At 38.4% G+C, this 17,001-nt stretch overlaps 2 protein-coding genes across 4 annotated transcripts in view; both read right to left on the bottom strand.

Annotated features, from left to right (window-relative positions):
• Window positions 1-10,687, bottom strand: part of usp13 (ubiquitin specific peptidase 13) — a 30,807-nt gene extending 20,120 nt beyond the window's left edge. Inside the window, exons 1-10 of one of the 3 annotated variants that reach the window (XM_058637372.1) lie at window positions 10,311-10,687; window positions 8,270-8,395; window positions 6,301-6,361; window positions 3,908-4,029; window positions 3,136-3,278; window positions 2,023-2,207; window positions 1,763-1,860; window positions 1,102-1,292; window positions 752-823; window positions 155-260 (exon numbers count right to left, since the gene is read on the bottom strand). In XM_058637372.1, coding sequence (XP_058493355.1) covers window positions 155-260; window positions 752-823; window positions 1,102-1,292; window positions 1,763-1,860; window positions 2,023-2,207; window positions 3,136-3,278; window positions 3,908-4,029; window positions 6,301-6,361; window positions 8,270-8,395; window positions 10,311-10,421 — 1,215 coding nt within the window. In that variant the 5' untranslated portion in view covers window positions 10,422-10,687. The remainder of the gene's footprint in view (window positions 1-154; window positions 261-751; window positions 824-1,101; window positions 1,293-1,762; window positions 1,861-2,022; window positions 2,208-3,135; window positions 3,279-3,907; window positions 4,030-6,300; window positions 6,362-8,269; window positions 8,396-10,310) is intronic. The other 2 variants (XM_058637374.1, XM_058637373.1) reach the window with 2 other exon arrangements.
• A 2,272-nt stretch (window positions 10,688-12,959) lies between these two features.
• Window positions 12,960-16,741, bottom strand: ndufb5 (NADH:ubiquinone oxidoreductase subunit B5). The gene is made up of 6 exons (XM_058638669.1): window positions 16,585-16,741; window positions 15,825-15,907; window positions 15,026-15,092; window positions 14,889-14,950; window positions 14,332-14,438; window positions 12,960-13,168 (listed from the first exon to the last, which is right to left on the bottom strand). The coding sequence occupies exons 1-6, from the start codon at window positions 16,700-16,702 to the stop codon at window positions 13,048-13,050; spliced, it is 558 nt and encodes a 185-aa protein (XP_058494652.1). The 5' UTR covers window positions 16,703-16,741; the 3' UTR covers window positions 12,960-13,047.
• Between the last annotated feature and the right edge of the window lie 260 nt (window positions 16,742-17,001).

Genomic DNA, 17,001 nt, shown 5'->3' with positions numbered 1-17,001 from the left:
CACAAGAATTTCATATAAAAATAAGTGTTGCGTTTAAATTTGGAAACAACTTTTGAAACTACTATACTGTACCAATACTACAAATACTAATTTTGCTACCAGTCAATATTAACATTCTTGTTGGTTATGTAACCAGTTTGGGAGCTGGACATACCCAGTTTAATACCTTGTGTTCTTCTTTCATCACCTGTTCAATGAGCTCAGATTTCATGGGTGGTTTAGAGTACTGGCCTGAGAGCAGTCCATGTCCCAGTTTGGCCCTGTCAGACCAAAACAAAAGGCATAATCATTATTATATGGAGCAAAAATCTCCAGAACCCAGTTGGATTTTACTGTCATTTCCCATCCATATCAGAAATTCATTGTTTAATTACCATTAAGCATACAGAGAAATTAACATATTCATACATCTTTTTATTAATTTCTGTGCCCCAATACATTAAATTGTCCTCAACCTAAAAAAACAACAAAAATGTCAATATTATTAAAATGTATATAATTATTATCATTTATAATTGTCAAACAGCTCATCCGTAATTTGCTGAATAACATAAGAAAGTACTGAGTCACGACAATGCAGCAATATCTTCAGATAACTGTTGTTGATGTTAGCATGTTGTCTAGCTTGCCAACATGCAGTCCTAGTGATTTAATTTGAGTCAAAAGGGGGAGCCTGTATCTTTCAAGTCCTTCCATGACCTCATGATTTGTGTATTATAAGAGTGTGTTACGTAACACTTAAGTTACTTACATTTGCGTGGCAAAGTCCTGGGTGGGGTCAAGGGGTGAATAGTCATATATCCTCTGAAGACTACCCACATACCTGAAGATCAAAATACATGTCACAAGCTTCCCTCGGTGCAGCACACGGGACTTCACACAGACACATGAGCACTGGGCAGCCACATGCGTTCATGAAAACACTGAGAAGGTACTGAGAAGACATTGACTAATTCCTCTGGTCATATTACTTTTTCCACTTAATATAGTTTTAGATTATATTTTGGAATTTATGAAATAATCACTGGACAAACTAATAAACATGGTACAAATACACCCTTAAAAAAAACTTCTAGTAAATCGTCATCATGATATACTCACATCCTCTGAAAATCTGGGATACTAAAGAGGACCTGTATTACTGTGCAGAGGTAGCAGGTATTGCCCAGGTTTTTGATGCCTGTGTATCCAGGACCATACAGTGCCTTCAGCTTCATGCCCGACTCCTGAATCACCTCCCATTCACTGACTCGTGGCCGTGCATTATTGTCAGTGTGGTTCCCATTTTCTGTCTGAAAGACAAAAGGGAAGAGCCGAGTGTTCTGGTTTAGTTTTCATTTGGCATCTGATTATTGCTGCCAACTGCTCATCTGATTGAGCTCAAACTTGGCAGTTGTATTTCCGACAACCCAAGGAAGATTGGTGTAGACTGTAAAAGATTTTCTCATTTCTTTTTAAAAATGTGCTTTTCTACATAATATTTTACTACATAATGTGAGAAGAACAGGCAGTAACACAATTTAGAGTGCACACACTAAGGTGAGGACACTTACTATGAGACATAAAAGCAGAAAGAAGACACACTTATGTCATGAGAAGCATATTGCTTATATACAAAAGAAGTGCAATGTCAAATGTGATACTATATAGATGCTGCAACCAAGAAGGAAACAAGCTGGATTAACCCAGAGTGAGTAATCAGTTTACAACTACTACAAACATAAACGGTAAAAACAGCTTCAGCACAGCCAGGATAACGTACTCTTTTCTGCATCTGTAGCATGTCTATTCCAAAGTGTGATAAGTGTTCTGATATGTGGGGGTCCAACACAGCTTCTTCCTCCTCAAATGAATAGACATCTGAAACCAAGAGTCCAGTTAGTCGTGCTGAAAGTAATGATTTTCTAAACACAGAAATTATAATAAATGTGATACAAAGTTGTCTGTGATTTCAACAAATGAATGGACCCAGATCATTAACACAAACTCGCATGCTACGTTTCAGAAGAATGTGCCTCAGACCTGCTCCATCTGGGGTGATGGTGTCCAGTTTGACAGCCAGGGGATAGTTGGTCTCTCTGTAGTGCTCCAAAGCATGGCCATTACCTCCACTCCCATCAAAGAACCACTTCCCACAGAGCACTGCTCCATCTGTCAGGTTAAGCCACAGGTTTTCTCTCATCTCACACTTCTGACACTTCCAGCCACTGACAACACAGAAACAGAGAGTTGTGTTTATACTCTGATTTAGTTTTCTTTGATAAACTGATGTGAAAAGGTAGAGATGAAGAAACATTGTAATGCAAACCAAAGAAGCAAACATTTAAAGACCAAAATAGCATATTAATTCTCTACTGCTGGTAGAAGTTCTATATAGAGAGGGCCTCAACTTCCCTTTTGTTGCTCTATACACAAACAGATGCAACTTTCATGGAAGCAATGCATTTAGGGAAAAAAAAAAGCTATTAATCAGGATTTCCCACTGGACATTTGCAGGTTAAGATGTCCATACTGTCTAAGATTCAGCTATGCGAATATGTATACAGAATCAAAACATCTTTAGTTGTCCAGTGAGTCAAAAATACACCCACTCCTGTGTTGCAGTCACAGAAAATTGAGTTGTGCATGAAAATGAGACATATATATTGCTTGCTAATGTCAGTCATGACAGCAATATAACAGAAATGACAAACAAGTATTGCCCTTAAAGGCACAGTGTGTAGGATTTAGCATCATCCATTGGTGAAGTTGCATGTTGCAGCTTAATATCCCGCATCTCACCTTCCCTTCCAAGCATATACAAGAACCAATCATTATCATTAAAATTCAAAAGGTGTTAAGTTTGTCCATTATAAAACATGATTATTCAACATGAAGACCCACTCCTGATGTAAATAAAAGGGCTCATTCAACCATTCATGTGTTCAGGTAACTGTACGTTAGTTATATTCCATTTCTGCCAAATGGAAATAAATTCACCTCAATCTTTCTTAGACTTATGAAAGCATTCAAACACTGCAAACCTCCATCAAGGCCACTCAACATCCCATAGTGTCAAAACACTAAAAAGGTGAAAGATCTAATAATTTCTTTTTGGCTGAGGTAGATATAATTCTTCCTGAATGTCTGTCCTACCTGGGTGGGATTCTGACCCCATTATCAAGCTGTCGGAGGCTCCTGGCATGTCTGGACACCTGGATCTCCTCCTCCCATGATTCAGGCTCTTGCTTTTTGTAAGCTGATGGTGAATTAAGCACTGCATCACAGGCAATAGTGACCTGGGCATCAGAGAGAGCAGAGACATCGTCAACCTCATAGTGAGAATGGGTGGGGTCATGTTGAAAATCTATATAAAACAGTTTCCAAAACAAATTCACCAACTGTGCACAAAAAACGGGAAACGAAAACATGAGTGAAGCAGCATAGGAGACAGTAGCAGCCCAAGAACAAACCATGCAAAACACTCAAAAATAAGGTTTTCTCCGAAAATAATCAAAATATATGCAGACACACACATATATAGAACGGAGAAAATAAAACGAAACAAATGGCCATGCCAAGAAAGACCAAATAAGGCGAATACATTAGGACAGGTGTGAAAGATCTCTTCTCTTCTCCATGCAAACAATAAAACAGACTCAAAGGTGACTCAAAGTGGTTCCCCACATGTTTCATTTTCTTTTTTGCAGGGAGAGTGAAATAGTTTGTAGTGTCCAATCACTTAAAATAAAAATTGTTTGGTTTTCATAACTTAAAAGTAAAAGTGAAGGCAAGGCCATGTTTTATACCACAATGGCTCTAAGTCTTAGATAAAACTGTCTGTTTACTGTTGGGGAACCAGTGAGTGCACCATCAACCTCGACATGCACGGAAACACACGCAGCCTGTGCAGCACCAATTCACTGACCAGAGCCGGCAACTCCTCAATATTTGGTAAGGGAATCTCGAAGTGGTCTGGAAAAATGACGAGCTTGGCCTCATCCTCGTATTCATAGTCCTCCCCGTTAAAATCACGGTTTAGTTCTAAATCTTAAAGGGAGGAAGCAAACGTTCAGTGACTGCTGTTGAAAACAGACTAATAGTAATAATAATGATAATAACAACAATAATAATAATAATAATAATAATAATAATAATAATAAGGTATTATTAGTAGTAGTAGGAGAATCATTATGCCATGATAGATGGAGTTTGTTCTTGGTTATTTTAATTTGTCCTTGAGTTGTTCCATCAGTCGATAACAGAACAGTCTACTGTTGCAGAGAATCCTTAAACCAGAAAATCAGTGGTTTTGTTTTAATTTTTTACAGTAATGACAGGATGACTTAATCAAATGACCCAGACATGGTTAATGTGGAGTTATATAGAGTAAGGAGCATTATTAAAATATTTAGTTTTTTATGTGAATCTACTGACTACTGACTACTACTTTGATTTTTTTGATAAATGAAGAAAATAGATTACAAAAATGTATTTATTTATGGACTGAACTGCTGGATATTTTATTAGCTAATTCTTTGGTTTACACAATGTCAAATAGTGAAAATTGTCCATCACACTTTCCCGAAAGGTGACTTTTATTATATTGTTCAATTATTAATTTAGTCATGGTCCAAAATCCTTAAATGTTGAAATAACTATACAGCTGAAAATGTTAGTGAGTCTAACATAGATATTTAAAAAAGTGATTTTAATTAATTAATGAATTAATTCATTCATTCATTCATTCATATATGAATAATATATCAATAATTAAAATTGTTATTTCTGCTGAAGTTTATTTCCAGTAAAAGAAAGAGAATCATTAAAAAAAAACAATAAATAAATCAGTAGTCATAAATAAATAAATACATTTCATTCAGCTAATCAATTAATCACCTCATTGAGGAACATAATTTGAAGTGGAAAACATTTCTGTAATGGCAGATGGAGAGAGCCTTCTCTCCTAACTCTCCCTCTTAATATGGAACTGTTGGGACTCCACCCCAGCCTAAAGTCATGTAATGACTCATTCACTGACTCATTCAGAAACAGAATCATAGGTTATCTCTGACATTGTTATTGTGCACACTGATTTCATGGTAACCATGATCTGACGTAAGCAGCTAGCAGCTGGATTAGATCAGTGGACTGGTGTAGGGATGACGGTGGACAGGACACAGGACAATCCCTACGGTCACATCAAAGATCCAAAATGACAGAAACAATCGAGTTCTGTTCAGTTCAAGTCAATTTGACTCTCATGAATTCCTATCAGGGAGAGTTTTAATGGTATAGCAGTTAAATCAAAGTCAATATAACTATGGGTGATAAGAAAGCCCATCCATTACAAAGAGGCATTCCTCCAGCAGGGGAGGGTGAGACAGAGGGACAGAGAGGCACCTGGTCCTCTCCGAGCAGCACCGTCATAGCTGCAGTAGAAGTGTGTCAGCCTAGATGGGAGGTTGACAGGTGGTGGCAGCTGAGAGGAGGCGGCTCCACTGTAAACCAAGGAGGAGGAGGAACAGGAGGAGGAGGGGAGTGGACCAGGCTTTGATTTAGAACAGTTACCAGCCACATATACAAATAAATGTGCTATATTTAGAGCACAGGGGGAGGAGGAGGAAGAGACGTCTCATCATGAGAAATATCTGACACTTTTGGGTAAAGGCCGGCTGGTGGGGCAGCTGGCGAGTCACCACGGTGTAACAAACAATAACACTCTCTAGCAATAGCCGTGGTTCTCTCGGCAGATAGATGCATTTCTGACCACATAGAACACCTCTGGTCAAACATTAAAACACAAACTCAGTGCACAAAAAGTAAACAACCTCGTTTTTAACTGTGATGAGAATACTAATAAATGAAAGGTTTGATTTGGAAATGTTACATTTTGAAATGAAATGTATATAGTTAGAAATATGTGCCACTAAATTATTAAATTCATTTCATTGACAGTAGAATCACTGGTTTAATCTTTAACACTGCAGAATAAGTGGTGCAGTTATAGTTATATTTATGTAAAATCTTGATTGGCTGGTGGTGCAGTCAAACACCTCTACAACAGATATCTCACAAATCTCCATATTATCAAACTAATAAAACTAAGTTACTGAATAATTACAGTTAAAAATAGGTACAACTTAAAACACTGAGGCAGCTGTATTGTCAGTACAACCTAATAATGGACTATACAGTATGATGAGGAGGTTAAAGAACATTTAGCTGATACTTTGGTGTCTTTGCTGAAATCCGACTTCTCATTGTCATGTGTTTTACATTGTGGTGTACATAGTTCTTCTATGTATGTCTTCCACTTACCTATAAACACTTTCCCGTTTCTCCGTCGGGGGATGGCACCTCCTGCAGCTCCTGTGGATTTCTGTAAGAAACAGCAAGAAAGAGGAATTTAACTGGATAAAAGAAGCTTCAATGCGCCACCAACAGAAGAAATCCATCTTCCCTATCAGGTTTGATGATTCTTATTGTAAAAAGCTGAGAATTCTACATTTAGTTACTGACAGTTGTCATTTTGTTAGAAATAGATGCTGGATGTTCCAGTTGCCAGATCAGGTTACAAGGCAAGGGGGAAAAACCCCTTCCATGGCAGGGTCATAATTAAAGAATGATAAACTGAAGTTGGGCAGCTTGATTTGTAAACCTGTACACAAATCATTAACAGTACAGTTCATATCGTGTATTTGGGCTTGTCTATGCCTGTAGTGTGTGCCATCAAATAACTGACAAGCAACAAAACAACAAAGTGCCACTGACTGGTGTCTGTCCAGCCTGATCAGGTTCAGGTGACTGCTTCCCTTTTTACTTAGGATGGACAAGGACACAGTGGGCAGAAAGACAGAGAGACAGAGAATGCTGACACACTGGAGACTGAGACCAAGTGGACTCAGGGGAAAAAGCAGCAGACACGGGAGCCTGCAGAATGTGAGCAGCTGTTTCTGGCCAGATTCAGGCATGGAAATAGCAGCTCTTTACAAAGCAAAGCTTATCTGTGGGCAATTAGAACCAGTGAGAGAAATACAGCCGCAGCTAAAGCTGCCGTTCTTCAATATCAACTTTTACAAAACAAGAGGCTTGTTCTGATACACATGTTCTTAGTTCAAATAAAAGCAAGGTCACTTTTTAGATAGTTGGGGATATAAAATGATAGCAGAGACACATCTTAATAAAATGCAACACCAACACAAACTTCAAGAGACCACAAAGTTCAATCAGTAGCTCTGTGGTTCAGCCTCAGCAAAAACAACATTACAAAAATATTTGTGGTGGAGTTGTTTTTCAGGAATGCATTACAGTGGGTTCCTGTCATTTTGTTTTCCCATATACCAACATAAACAGATATACACACAGTGTGCTGCATTACATACATATTCAGTATAAGTTACTGTTCAAACATCAGAAATTATTTTGAAAACAATACTTTTAAGTTCCTAGAAAGCTCAATGCAATTCCATGCTAATTATTTTTAAAAGAAATGCCACAATATCTCATTTGACTATTTATTTATCATCAGAAATGTTGAATTGCCATTTTGCATTTAACGTTTTTGATTCAGTTCATCTGCTAATTTGAATTTTCACTGGAAACCAGTTTTAATGAACTGATTTCAAGTGGTAAAACTGAAAATTGTAAATATTTACAGATCATTTAGCACCACATTTCTTCACAGAACTGAAAAGTATAAGGAAATGGCAAACCTGCAAAATAAAGCATTACCAATTTACTGGACAGCATGAAGGGTTAGAATTGTGATATAGACTGTAAGACATATCAAGTGTAAGCCAGGAACACCAAGACAGGCCCAAGTCTAAAGGTCAAAGAAACTTAATTTTTCAATATAAACGATGACCAAACATTTGTGCTGCATCAGTTTACTAGTCATACAGAGTAAACAGCCACTAATGTTCAAATGATAGCATCATGACATCACTCAGTTCTGTCTTTTCTATCTAAAGCACTTTAGTAGTCAAGTATGACAAATATATCCCTGTGAGTGAAAACAAATACAAAATACATTTTTTTATGAATCCGTCAGCACTATAATGTCATTCTTTACAGACATAAGGAAGTGCTTATTTGTGTGCAGAATGAATAACTCATTATATGTGTAAACAATAGTTACCATTTCAGAGTGTCCTCCATTTACATGTCGCTTATAACACATAAAATGTTGACATACTCTCAAATTGTTATTTCTGCTTTTATTATGTTGGCTATATAATAAAAGCACAATGTGATGTGACATGTATGGGACCAGCACTGGAAAACTCACCTCTTTCACATGCCGTTTGAGGTGCATGTAAACACTCTGTCCTGTTTTGCGATAATGTCTCTCCACATGTTCTCGTCCAAAGCCCAGGAATGTGTTCATACACACATACAGGCCTCCCTCAGACTCCTACACACCAAAACAAACAGCGACAATGAAAAGCAGCACCATGTGAAGAAAAACTAACACAACAACAAGTGGAACGCACTGAAAATCTTCAAATATTGCACATGACATACACATTTTCCACACAACGGTCAATGTGTAACAATTAGCATATCTTCTGTCTTGCTCAAGCAGCTTTTGTTGCATCTTGTAAAACAGCCAAATATCTGTTATAAGCACTGTTGCAGAAAAAAAATTTGATAGTAGCATGCCTGCTACTAAAGCTCCTTATAATTACCAGTACACTATGATTATTCAAGCCTTACACATGCATGTTATTTCTTTCATTGTTCTGTGAACCTGTAGGTTTTGCTCCTAGTTTAAAACACTGTACAACTCTACTCTTCTAACGCCACGCCACATATTTTTTCTACCTTATTCTATCTGAAAGAGCCTGTTTGTTTTTCAAACTCCCATTCAAAAAACATCAGCATGTGAGTACTGGCTGACATTTAGGACATTTTCAAGTAACAACCTTCATCTATGCTTTCAATTGTTTTGATTTCACAAAAACCGCATTGTCTTGCTGCACTAATGTGTTGACTCACTGAGACGAAATACACAAAGAATGCACCTTCAAATTTTAACATATATTTGCAACAGGCCCTATGAACCCCCGTGATAAACCTTTAAGTGGCCCAGAGTGTCATACGAGCTTCAAGAGTGCAAGGACAAAAATAAACCAGTCCTCAGGCCAACATGATGAACTCCAGACAGCTGAGTCACCTTTAAAAACGGTGTCTGTGGATAAAGTGGGTTTATAGTGTAACAGTGTTTACAGATAGAGGAAATGTTGATTAAAAGTTTATATTCTGAGATGTAAAAACTGAAGAAATTCAGCAGTCAAGGGGATTCTAAAAAATAATAAATATTATTGACAACCCTTCATTTCACTCTCTCGTAATACTTTGATCATTTATTGTTTGATTGGAAAGTAATCAATGAACAAAATAAAAATTCAGATATTGTGCGTTGTACCTGGTCGATATATATCATGATCACGGTCACCCTGCTAGTGTGCCGCAGACCCCCATTTTAAGAACCACTGGTCTAAGAGCAGTCAAAGTTCACAAATGAATACACTAGGGCACAATTATTTTCACACTCCATTAATCTGTCAATTACATTCTGATTATGGTCCAGAAAATGTTTCAGTGCTTTCAAATGTCTTGTTTTGTCCACAAACCAAAAGGATTCTGTTTTAATGATGTATTTGTTATATGGAGCAAAGAAGGCAGAAAATATCTACATTTAAGAAGCTAGAATTTTCAAACCAATGTTTCGATTATCAAAATAATCAATGAATCATCACAGCCCTAGAATACATCACATCACTGTGACAAAAACTATTAACTTAGTTAAGACAAAGTGGTGAATATTAGACTTGGAGTCAGTTTCTTTGGAGAGCTACTGACAATCAAAACACCACAGGTTGTCTGTTTGCCATCAGGGCTGATGGAGGTAAATGCAAAGCTAAGGGAGGCAGGTGTTTGTCTTTGAACTGAATTGACCTCTGACCTCTCACTTTAACCAGAGCACAGAAATTCATTGATTCAGCCTCATTAGGACCAGGCTCTGGCCAATAACACACACACTTGTTAAGTCCCCCCCTAACCCAGACCAAATGCATTCTCCTGGCTCCTACAATTATGTAAACCATCCCAACTACACGGCTATCCCCAACCCTTACCTTAACATAACCCTTAATCCTATCCTAACCCTAAAACCCACAAAAAGTAATTAGAAATCCATGGTTTTAAAGCTAAATTTGTGCTCACAACCTAATAAAGACCTGTATGTACGTACACAGAGTGTGTGAGAGAGAGAGAGCAGGTAGTGTGTGTCGGTAGAAGTTAAGGAGTTAAGCAGAAAGACTTACAGGAGAGTCGAAGGAGAAGGCACACTCGCTTTTGAAAACCCTGTCTCCCGTCTTGGGGACTCTAATGGTGGGCATGTACGGGACCAGCAGCTCTCCCAGGTCTGCAGCCATCTTCGCATTCCCGCTAGTGGCACCACAGTGCTGCGGAGCCTCCGGAGCAGCGCTGTCACAGCAGAGGATGCTATTTTTAAAGCTCTCTGTCTCTACATTCCTCAGGTCAAGAGGATGTGACGCAGAAAAACATAAAAATAAAATGACATAAGGGAAGAGAGAGGGGGGTTACAAGATGCTACACGCTAAGATAGACAAGCTAGCAATACTCTGTTGTTGTTGTTTTAAAATAAAGCGTTGATTACACGGATGCTACTGCAGCTGCTGCTGCTGTTGACGGTGCTGGTGACGCCGTTTGCTTTCTAGCAGGGCCCCGCCCACTTCTGAGGAGGATTCAAAGCAGCCACACTTTACTACAGCGCGTGTTTTCCTCCTGCAGCATGAAGAGCATGTTTGTGTTTTACCAGCCTCGGAGCGTCATTCTGCACTGACCCGCAGCAGCTGCTGTTGGTACAACAATAAACACTTCACAATGGGAGGATTTTAGACAGTAAATTTTATATTTTAGGAGCATGTTGCGTTTATAACAATAATAATAATAATATTCTTTATTTATAATGCATATCTCATGCAACCCATGTGTTGTTCACCGTCAAATAAAATCAAACTAATCTAGCAGGAAAAAAACATTAAATAAAATTGGTCAAATAAATGAATATATGTATATGAAATTATCATAAAAATCGCAATAAAATAAAGTCAGAATTTAATAAAACAATGTCAAAGTAATTGGCGGAGTCATGTTTAACAAACTAGCTGAAATATAGGATTTTAATCTAATAACCACCACCCCACATATGTTATGATCTCAGGCCCTTTGTCCAAAAGTCGTGTCTGCACAGCTCTGCCATCAAGTGGACACTCCCAGTAACTGCAAAATTTATAGTAACACATTAAACAAACCCTTTTAAAGGTTTATTAAAACAAGCATGAGGCGTCTGCTGGCAGTCTGTGTGTTAGTGGTTCCTATGAAGCCCTCTGTAGCTGGCATGATCACACCACTGATGCAGGGCCAGTCACCAGTAACAGGTTCTGGCTAGACCAGGGGTCTGCAACCGGTATCAGAAGAGCCTTTTTGACCCGTCTCTACTCAAATATAATTCATATGGACCCTGGGATCATGATAGTCTAGTCCAACTTCCTAATGCAGGGCTGGTGGGCCCCATGCACAACAGCCATTTTGACAGCTTGGAAATTCACAAACGTAAATAGTCAAATTGATGATGGCTGAGTTCCATTTAGCTTCCTCAAAGCTCAAAATGACTGCTGTGTAAAGGGCCCATTGGACATAGAAAAACAGGTGACTGTTTATAACGTTGTGGCTCATCAGTGTGTTTCTGACTGTTAAAGCCAGGAGTATAAGTTTTAAATGACATTAGAATGTCTGGAAAAATCCAAATTAATTTTATTCATTCACACAACTTGGAGCTTTCTCTGTGATAGCTAAAATGCTAGTCACAACTGTTTTGATCATTGATTATTGACAAGTGTTTACAATTAATTGGGACTTCCCCATTATCTGTTTAAGTTGGGCTTTTGCCCATGTATAAATCTGGGGGTGGGCCTCAGAACCTCTGAAGTTTGGGAAGACATTGGGGAGGTCTCGTTCACAGCAGACTTGTACACCTGTGATTTTCCTAATGTGAACTGTAAAAATATCTGCCACAAGAAGACCTATTTAAAGTCTTGACATATATATTCCTTTGTTTTCCTTTTTTCTGAACGATAAGTGTAGCTCTCATTACTGATCAAGCTTTTGAATTTGTAGTAGAACAAAACCAATTTGGGACTAAACAATACTGATTCAGGAAAAAAATCAAGAGATTAAAACATACTGTATACATGCATATGCAGGTTTGTGTTTGTATGTATTGCACACGGCTAGGCAAGCTCGGATAAAAAGGTAGATGTGACCAGATATGATCATTCAGAGGATTCAGAACTATGAATACTGACCATACTGAGGGCTGATACTCTTACAGTTCCTCATGGCATGGATTCAACAAAATGTTCTTGTGAGATTCTGTTCAAACTCGACACGATATCACAAAATGTCTGAAGATTTGACAGCTGCTGTATCATTCCACCAATCTACCTCTAATGGATTTGCATCTAGTGACTGTGGTTTTGAACACCCTCTTCTGCCTGACATGGTGTATTATGCTGCTGGAAGTTGTCATTAAGATCAAAAAGGGATCCACATGGTTAGAAATAATGCTGGGACATAAATACCATGGTAAGCTGGTAGTAAAAGGCCACAGTGTCTGGACTCTCTGGACCATGAATTTGTACCATTGACCTACGATTTTTAGCCTCACCAGAAATCAGGACTCATCAGACGAGGCTACACTTTTCCAGTCTTCCTCTGTCCAGCTCTGGTGAAGCTGTGCCCACTGCGGGATTAGAGATTTGTACGGCAGCATAAAATACCATAGAGCCACCCAGCAATGTAACGTCAATAAAAGTTAAAATAACTGTAAACACAGGGTTAACACATTTTCCAGCATGCACTCTGTGTGGACATTGCAAGATCAAATATCAGATTACATAGATATATTTTATTTACTCAAGATGGGAAAACATTTACAAGAAAAGAGATTCATCTGTATGATGTACACACAATGAACTAATTGTCAGGTGTTGACTTTGGGCTGTTGTCGATCAGCTCCTTGTCGACGGTATTCAAATGGAACCATGGGCCGTCTCCTGTCATCCTCATCTGTCGACGCACTTCCTGGTGTTGCAATCTGTCGACGACAAACAGAAGTGAGTTCACTCCACTCCAGGAATATCACATAAAAATCACTTAATCAGGAGTGTTTAAGAAAAAAGTCTAAAATACCGACATTTCATTATGTTGGTTATGTCACCATTCATGTCAATCCTTCTTTGTGTTCCAGTTTTTCAATTTCTGCTATGATCAAAGATTTCAGTAATTTCTGTGTAACTAAGCACACCTATAGCTGGCTCTTTCATTTGCAGTATATTGTATTATTATTGATTGGTCAGCATGTTTATTTATAACCATATCTGGATTGGGCTTTGGTTGAAACTAAAGATAAGTATTTTTTCCAAAAATTTGATGTATCAAATCCTGTGAAAAGAAGACAATTTTCCCGGGAATACTGTAACATACTTTAACATCAACTAAGCTCAGGTCAATTCAGACAACACTGAATGCAACAAGGACACATTTTGTGTGCATTATTGTAATTTTTAGGGTGAAAGAACACAATTTAAATGTTCTGTATGAGCCTTTTAGACACAGATTGTTCTTTTGTTGGTCAATGGCACAGTAGCTTCCTGCTGCCTCTAGATAGTAACACACACAATAATTTTTAAAGCCAAGCACCCATGGGTGCATCGATTAGCACAAGTGCATTTACTACCTGCACAATGTCGACACTAATAAAATGAAAGTAGTTCAATTAAATGAAAGAAAAACTGCCCATAAATATGTACAACAGAGGAGCATGCCTGAGCTTTTTATTGCCTTGTCTAAATAAGCCAAATTGTGTTTTACTGGTGCTTGGTCCTGATTGGATTTCTCAGGAATAATCATATCTCAAGATTAAGCCCTAGTTGAAACAATCAAGAGGGGAACACGAATAGTTTTGGTCAGAGAGTTGGAGATAAAACATCTACATGGGTCATGACTACCGATGACATGGAGCATCAAAAGGAATATTCAGCAGGTATGCAACGTTGGCAGGCATTTCATTCTAAAGTTAGAACAGTGCATTTTATGGTTTGACAATTACAGTGGCGCCAATTTGAGTGTCAATATAGTTATGTCTCTGGTGGAAGTTAGAGATGTATTTTTTTTCCCCACAGCACCACAACAGCCTTCTAGACTTCACACATGACCAGATGAGATGCTCCAGCAGAACACACTGGTACTGACACTAACCTCATGTCTGCCTTCTCTTTCTCAATATGGATTGCTGCCATCGCCTTTTCATAGTTCTTCACTGGGGAATCACAGAAGTTCCGTGCAACCCACCTGGTGATGGGGTGCTACAATGACACATGAACACACTTTTAATTAATTACAATGCATTGATGCAAACAGAAAATAGGACAATCAACACCATCACCATTAGTCTAATCATGGAATGTACACATTGCAGTGCAATATCATGCAATATAATAAAAATAATATGACAGTGTTGCCTTGAAGTCATTTGTGACTGCGATTGTAACATTTGTAATACAATATATTTGCATTGAGCTAAATAATATTACAGAACATTTTTATCAATTTTACAGTTCAGCAATCACATGTTATCATTTTTAAAATATCAATGCATGCATGGCAGGGCAGGGCTTTAAAATATCCAGAATCACAAAAGCAACATTTTCACCTGCAGCCTTTTAAAATGATGGCACTGCATCCAAGGCTTAGAGACAGTTCAGTGGCACAGAAAAGATTCTGAATGAATTAATGACATTAAGCAAGCCACATACCTTATAGTACTCCCAGTACTCAGGTTCGTAGTCCTCAGGAATTTCAGCCAGCTCTGCCTCACCTTCACAACACAATCCAAACATTATCAACTGATCCAAACAAAGCACCAAAACATGCACCAACTTTTCTCACTTACCAATGAAAACGTTCACAAATGTGATAACGACAGCCACAGGAACTCCAGTAAGGAGGATGTAGTATTGCTGGAAACACATGAGGAAAAAAATAAAACAAGACTATTTCTGCCAGGTTTTTGTTTCATTCCTTTGCACCTCTAGATGTGAGAAACCACAAGCAGAAGAGTCAATGTTATACCTAAACGTGGTCCACGGTGGTTTTGACCCTTGCATTGGCTCCTTGGAGTCTCCGCATAATGTTTATAATCCATCCATCGCCAACTGCTTTAATAGCCACATGAGTGTCTATTTTTATTCTAGTGGTGATCATGATGCAAGTGAAATTGTACATATGCATTAATTATACATGCATTAATCGAGAAATCAAGAATCATAAAACTTCTCCCTGTGTGTGTTAGTTTCTTCCCAGTCCAAAAACACATAGCATTTAATTGAATACTCTAAATTAACCTTAGGTATGAACGTGAAAGTGGATGGTTGTTCGTCTCTGTATGATGGCCCTACAATGGACTTGTGATCTGTCCAGGGTGTACCCCGTCTTTCGCCTTGTCAGTTGGGATAAGCTCCAGCCCCCGGCGATCCTCATGTGGAGGATAACGTGGTAGGATGGATAAAACGAATGAATGAAAAATAGAAAGCTTGTGAGCACACAAACACGCTCTGAAGTGATATGTGGTTGTAAAATAATAGGTGGGGCTTCAGAAATACAAATTCTTACAACAACTACCTCTTAAGGGAGGCTTTTATTTCATTAAATGCTGAGACTGCGATTATTAACATATAAGTTATAGTACTTACCAATAAGCGCAGAAATCTCTTGTCATAGTATTCAGAGGGCTTGATGACAAACGTTTTCTTTCCATGACTCCAACGTACAGCCACTGTAAAACAAGGTACACTATTAGCATGCTGAGACCTGAGTACGACTCTGCTTGTTGATATAACATAGTTCCGAACATATGGCCATTATGTTTAACTAAAATTCACATTGTGCCCCATTATGTCCACTGTATGATCACACAGATTATTTCTAGGGTGTTATTATTATTATTATTGTTGCTGTTGTCATATCACCCTCCTTGCATTATTGTTACACTGGTATGGGAGACAAATGCGTGTGATACAAATCACTCCTGTTTTTAGAATTGTGTGGTATTTAATGCACATCCTCCTGGGTCTAATCTTTTGGAATGGAACGATCACGCACACATATTTACTGAACCCTATAGTATTTCAATGTATATGTTAAAAAAATTTGGAAGGATGTGGCTAATACATTTAAATAAAGTTTCAATATTTTGAATCCGACTTATGTGTGGCATGGAATTGCAAACAATGATAAGTTATCGTTCAGACGAAATAAAACAAATGAAATACATGTTATCAAACACCAGTGGCTCCAATGAAAAAGGTGTTGTATCCTTTGTTGACAGACGTGTAGACGTTACCAGCTAGCTTACGTTGTCAAAGCTAGCCAGTCCCGGCACAAGGTCATTAGAAGAAATGATTACGGTTAGGGTCAAAAGTCTACGTTTCAAATGGCCAGTGTGTCTCTTACCTTTATCCGTCCGGGGGACTGTTCTGGTGAGTAGGTTTGCCGCAGTGTTTCCAGATCTTAGAGGACTCAGTCTGGCTGCAAAGGCAGCAGCAGACCTGAGAACACTCATACCCACCATCGCTACTGTGGGAAGTGAAGCGCACGCGCAGAAACACGCGCGCTGAGCGTGTGACAACTAGCGATCAAAGAACACGTGAAGCCAAAACCGCCATTTTTAATGAGGGCAAAGGAGGATGACGCTGAAGTTAGCCTCAGATTCTGATAGTAAGAGCCCTGAAAACCGCATACACAAATATGTCTCTTTCTGCATTAAAGATATAAACTACAGACACATTACATTTTTTGAAATCATATCCATTGGGAAATATTCACATTTATGAAAAACATGTGGTTCATCAACGTGGTTGCTAAAGTTGA

Source organism: Solea solea, chromosome 9 (genome assembly GCF_958295425.1).
Source record: "Solea solea chromosome 9, fSolSol10.1, whole genome shotgun sequence".
In the NCBI taxonomy this organism is placed as follows: Eukaryota; Metazoa; Chordata; class Actinopteri; order Pleuronectiformes; family Soleidae; genus Solea; species Solea solea.
The sequence above is the reverse complement of the archived record's forward strand: the minus strand, read 5'-3'. Positions and strand labels throughout refer to the sequence as shown.

Bases quoted from the DNA above. Each gene is read 5' to 3' on its own strand.
- ndufb5 (XM_058638669.1), bottom strand. From the start codon at position 16,702: ATGGTGGGTATGAGTGTTCTCAGGTCTGCTGCTGCCTTTGCAGCCAGA. The intron at 15,093-15,824 runs GTAAGTACTATA...ATGTGTTTCCAG, and splicing joins AGAGATTTCTGCGCTTATTG to CAATACTACATCCTCCTTAC. The intron at 14,439-14,888 runs GTATGTGGCTTG...GTGTCATTGTAG, and splicing joins AGTACTGGGAGTACTATAAG to CACCCCATCACCAGGTGGGT.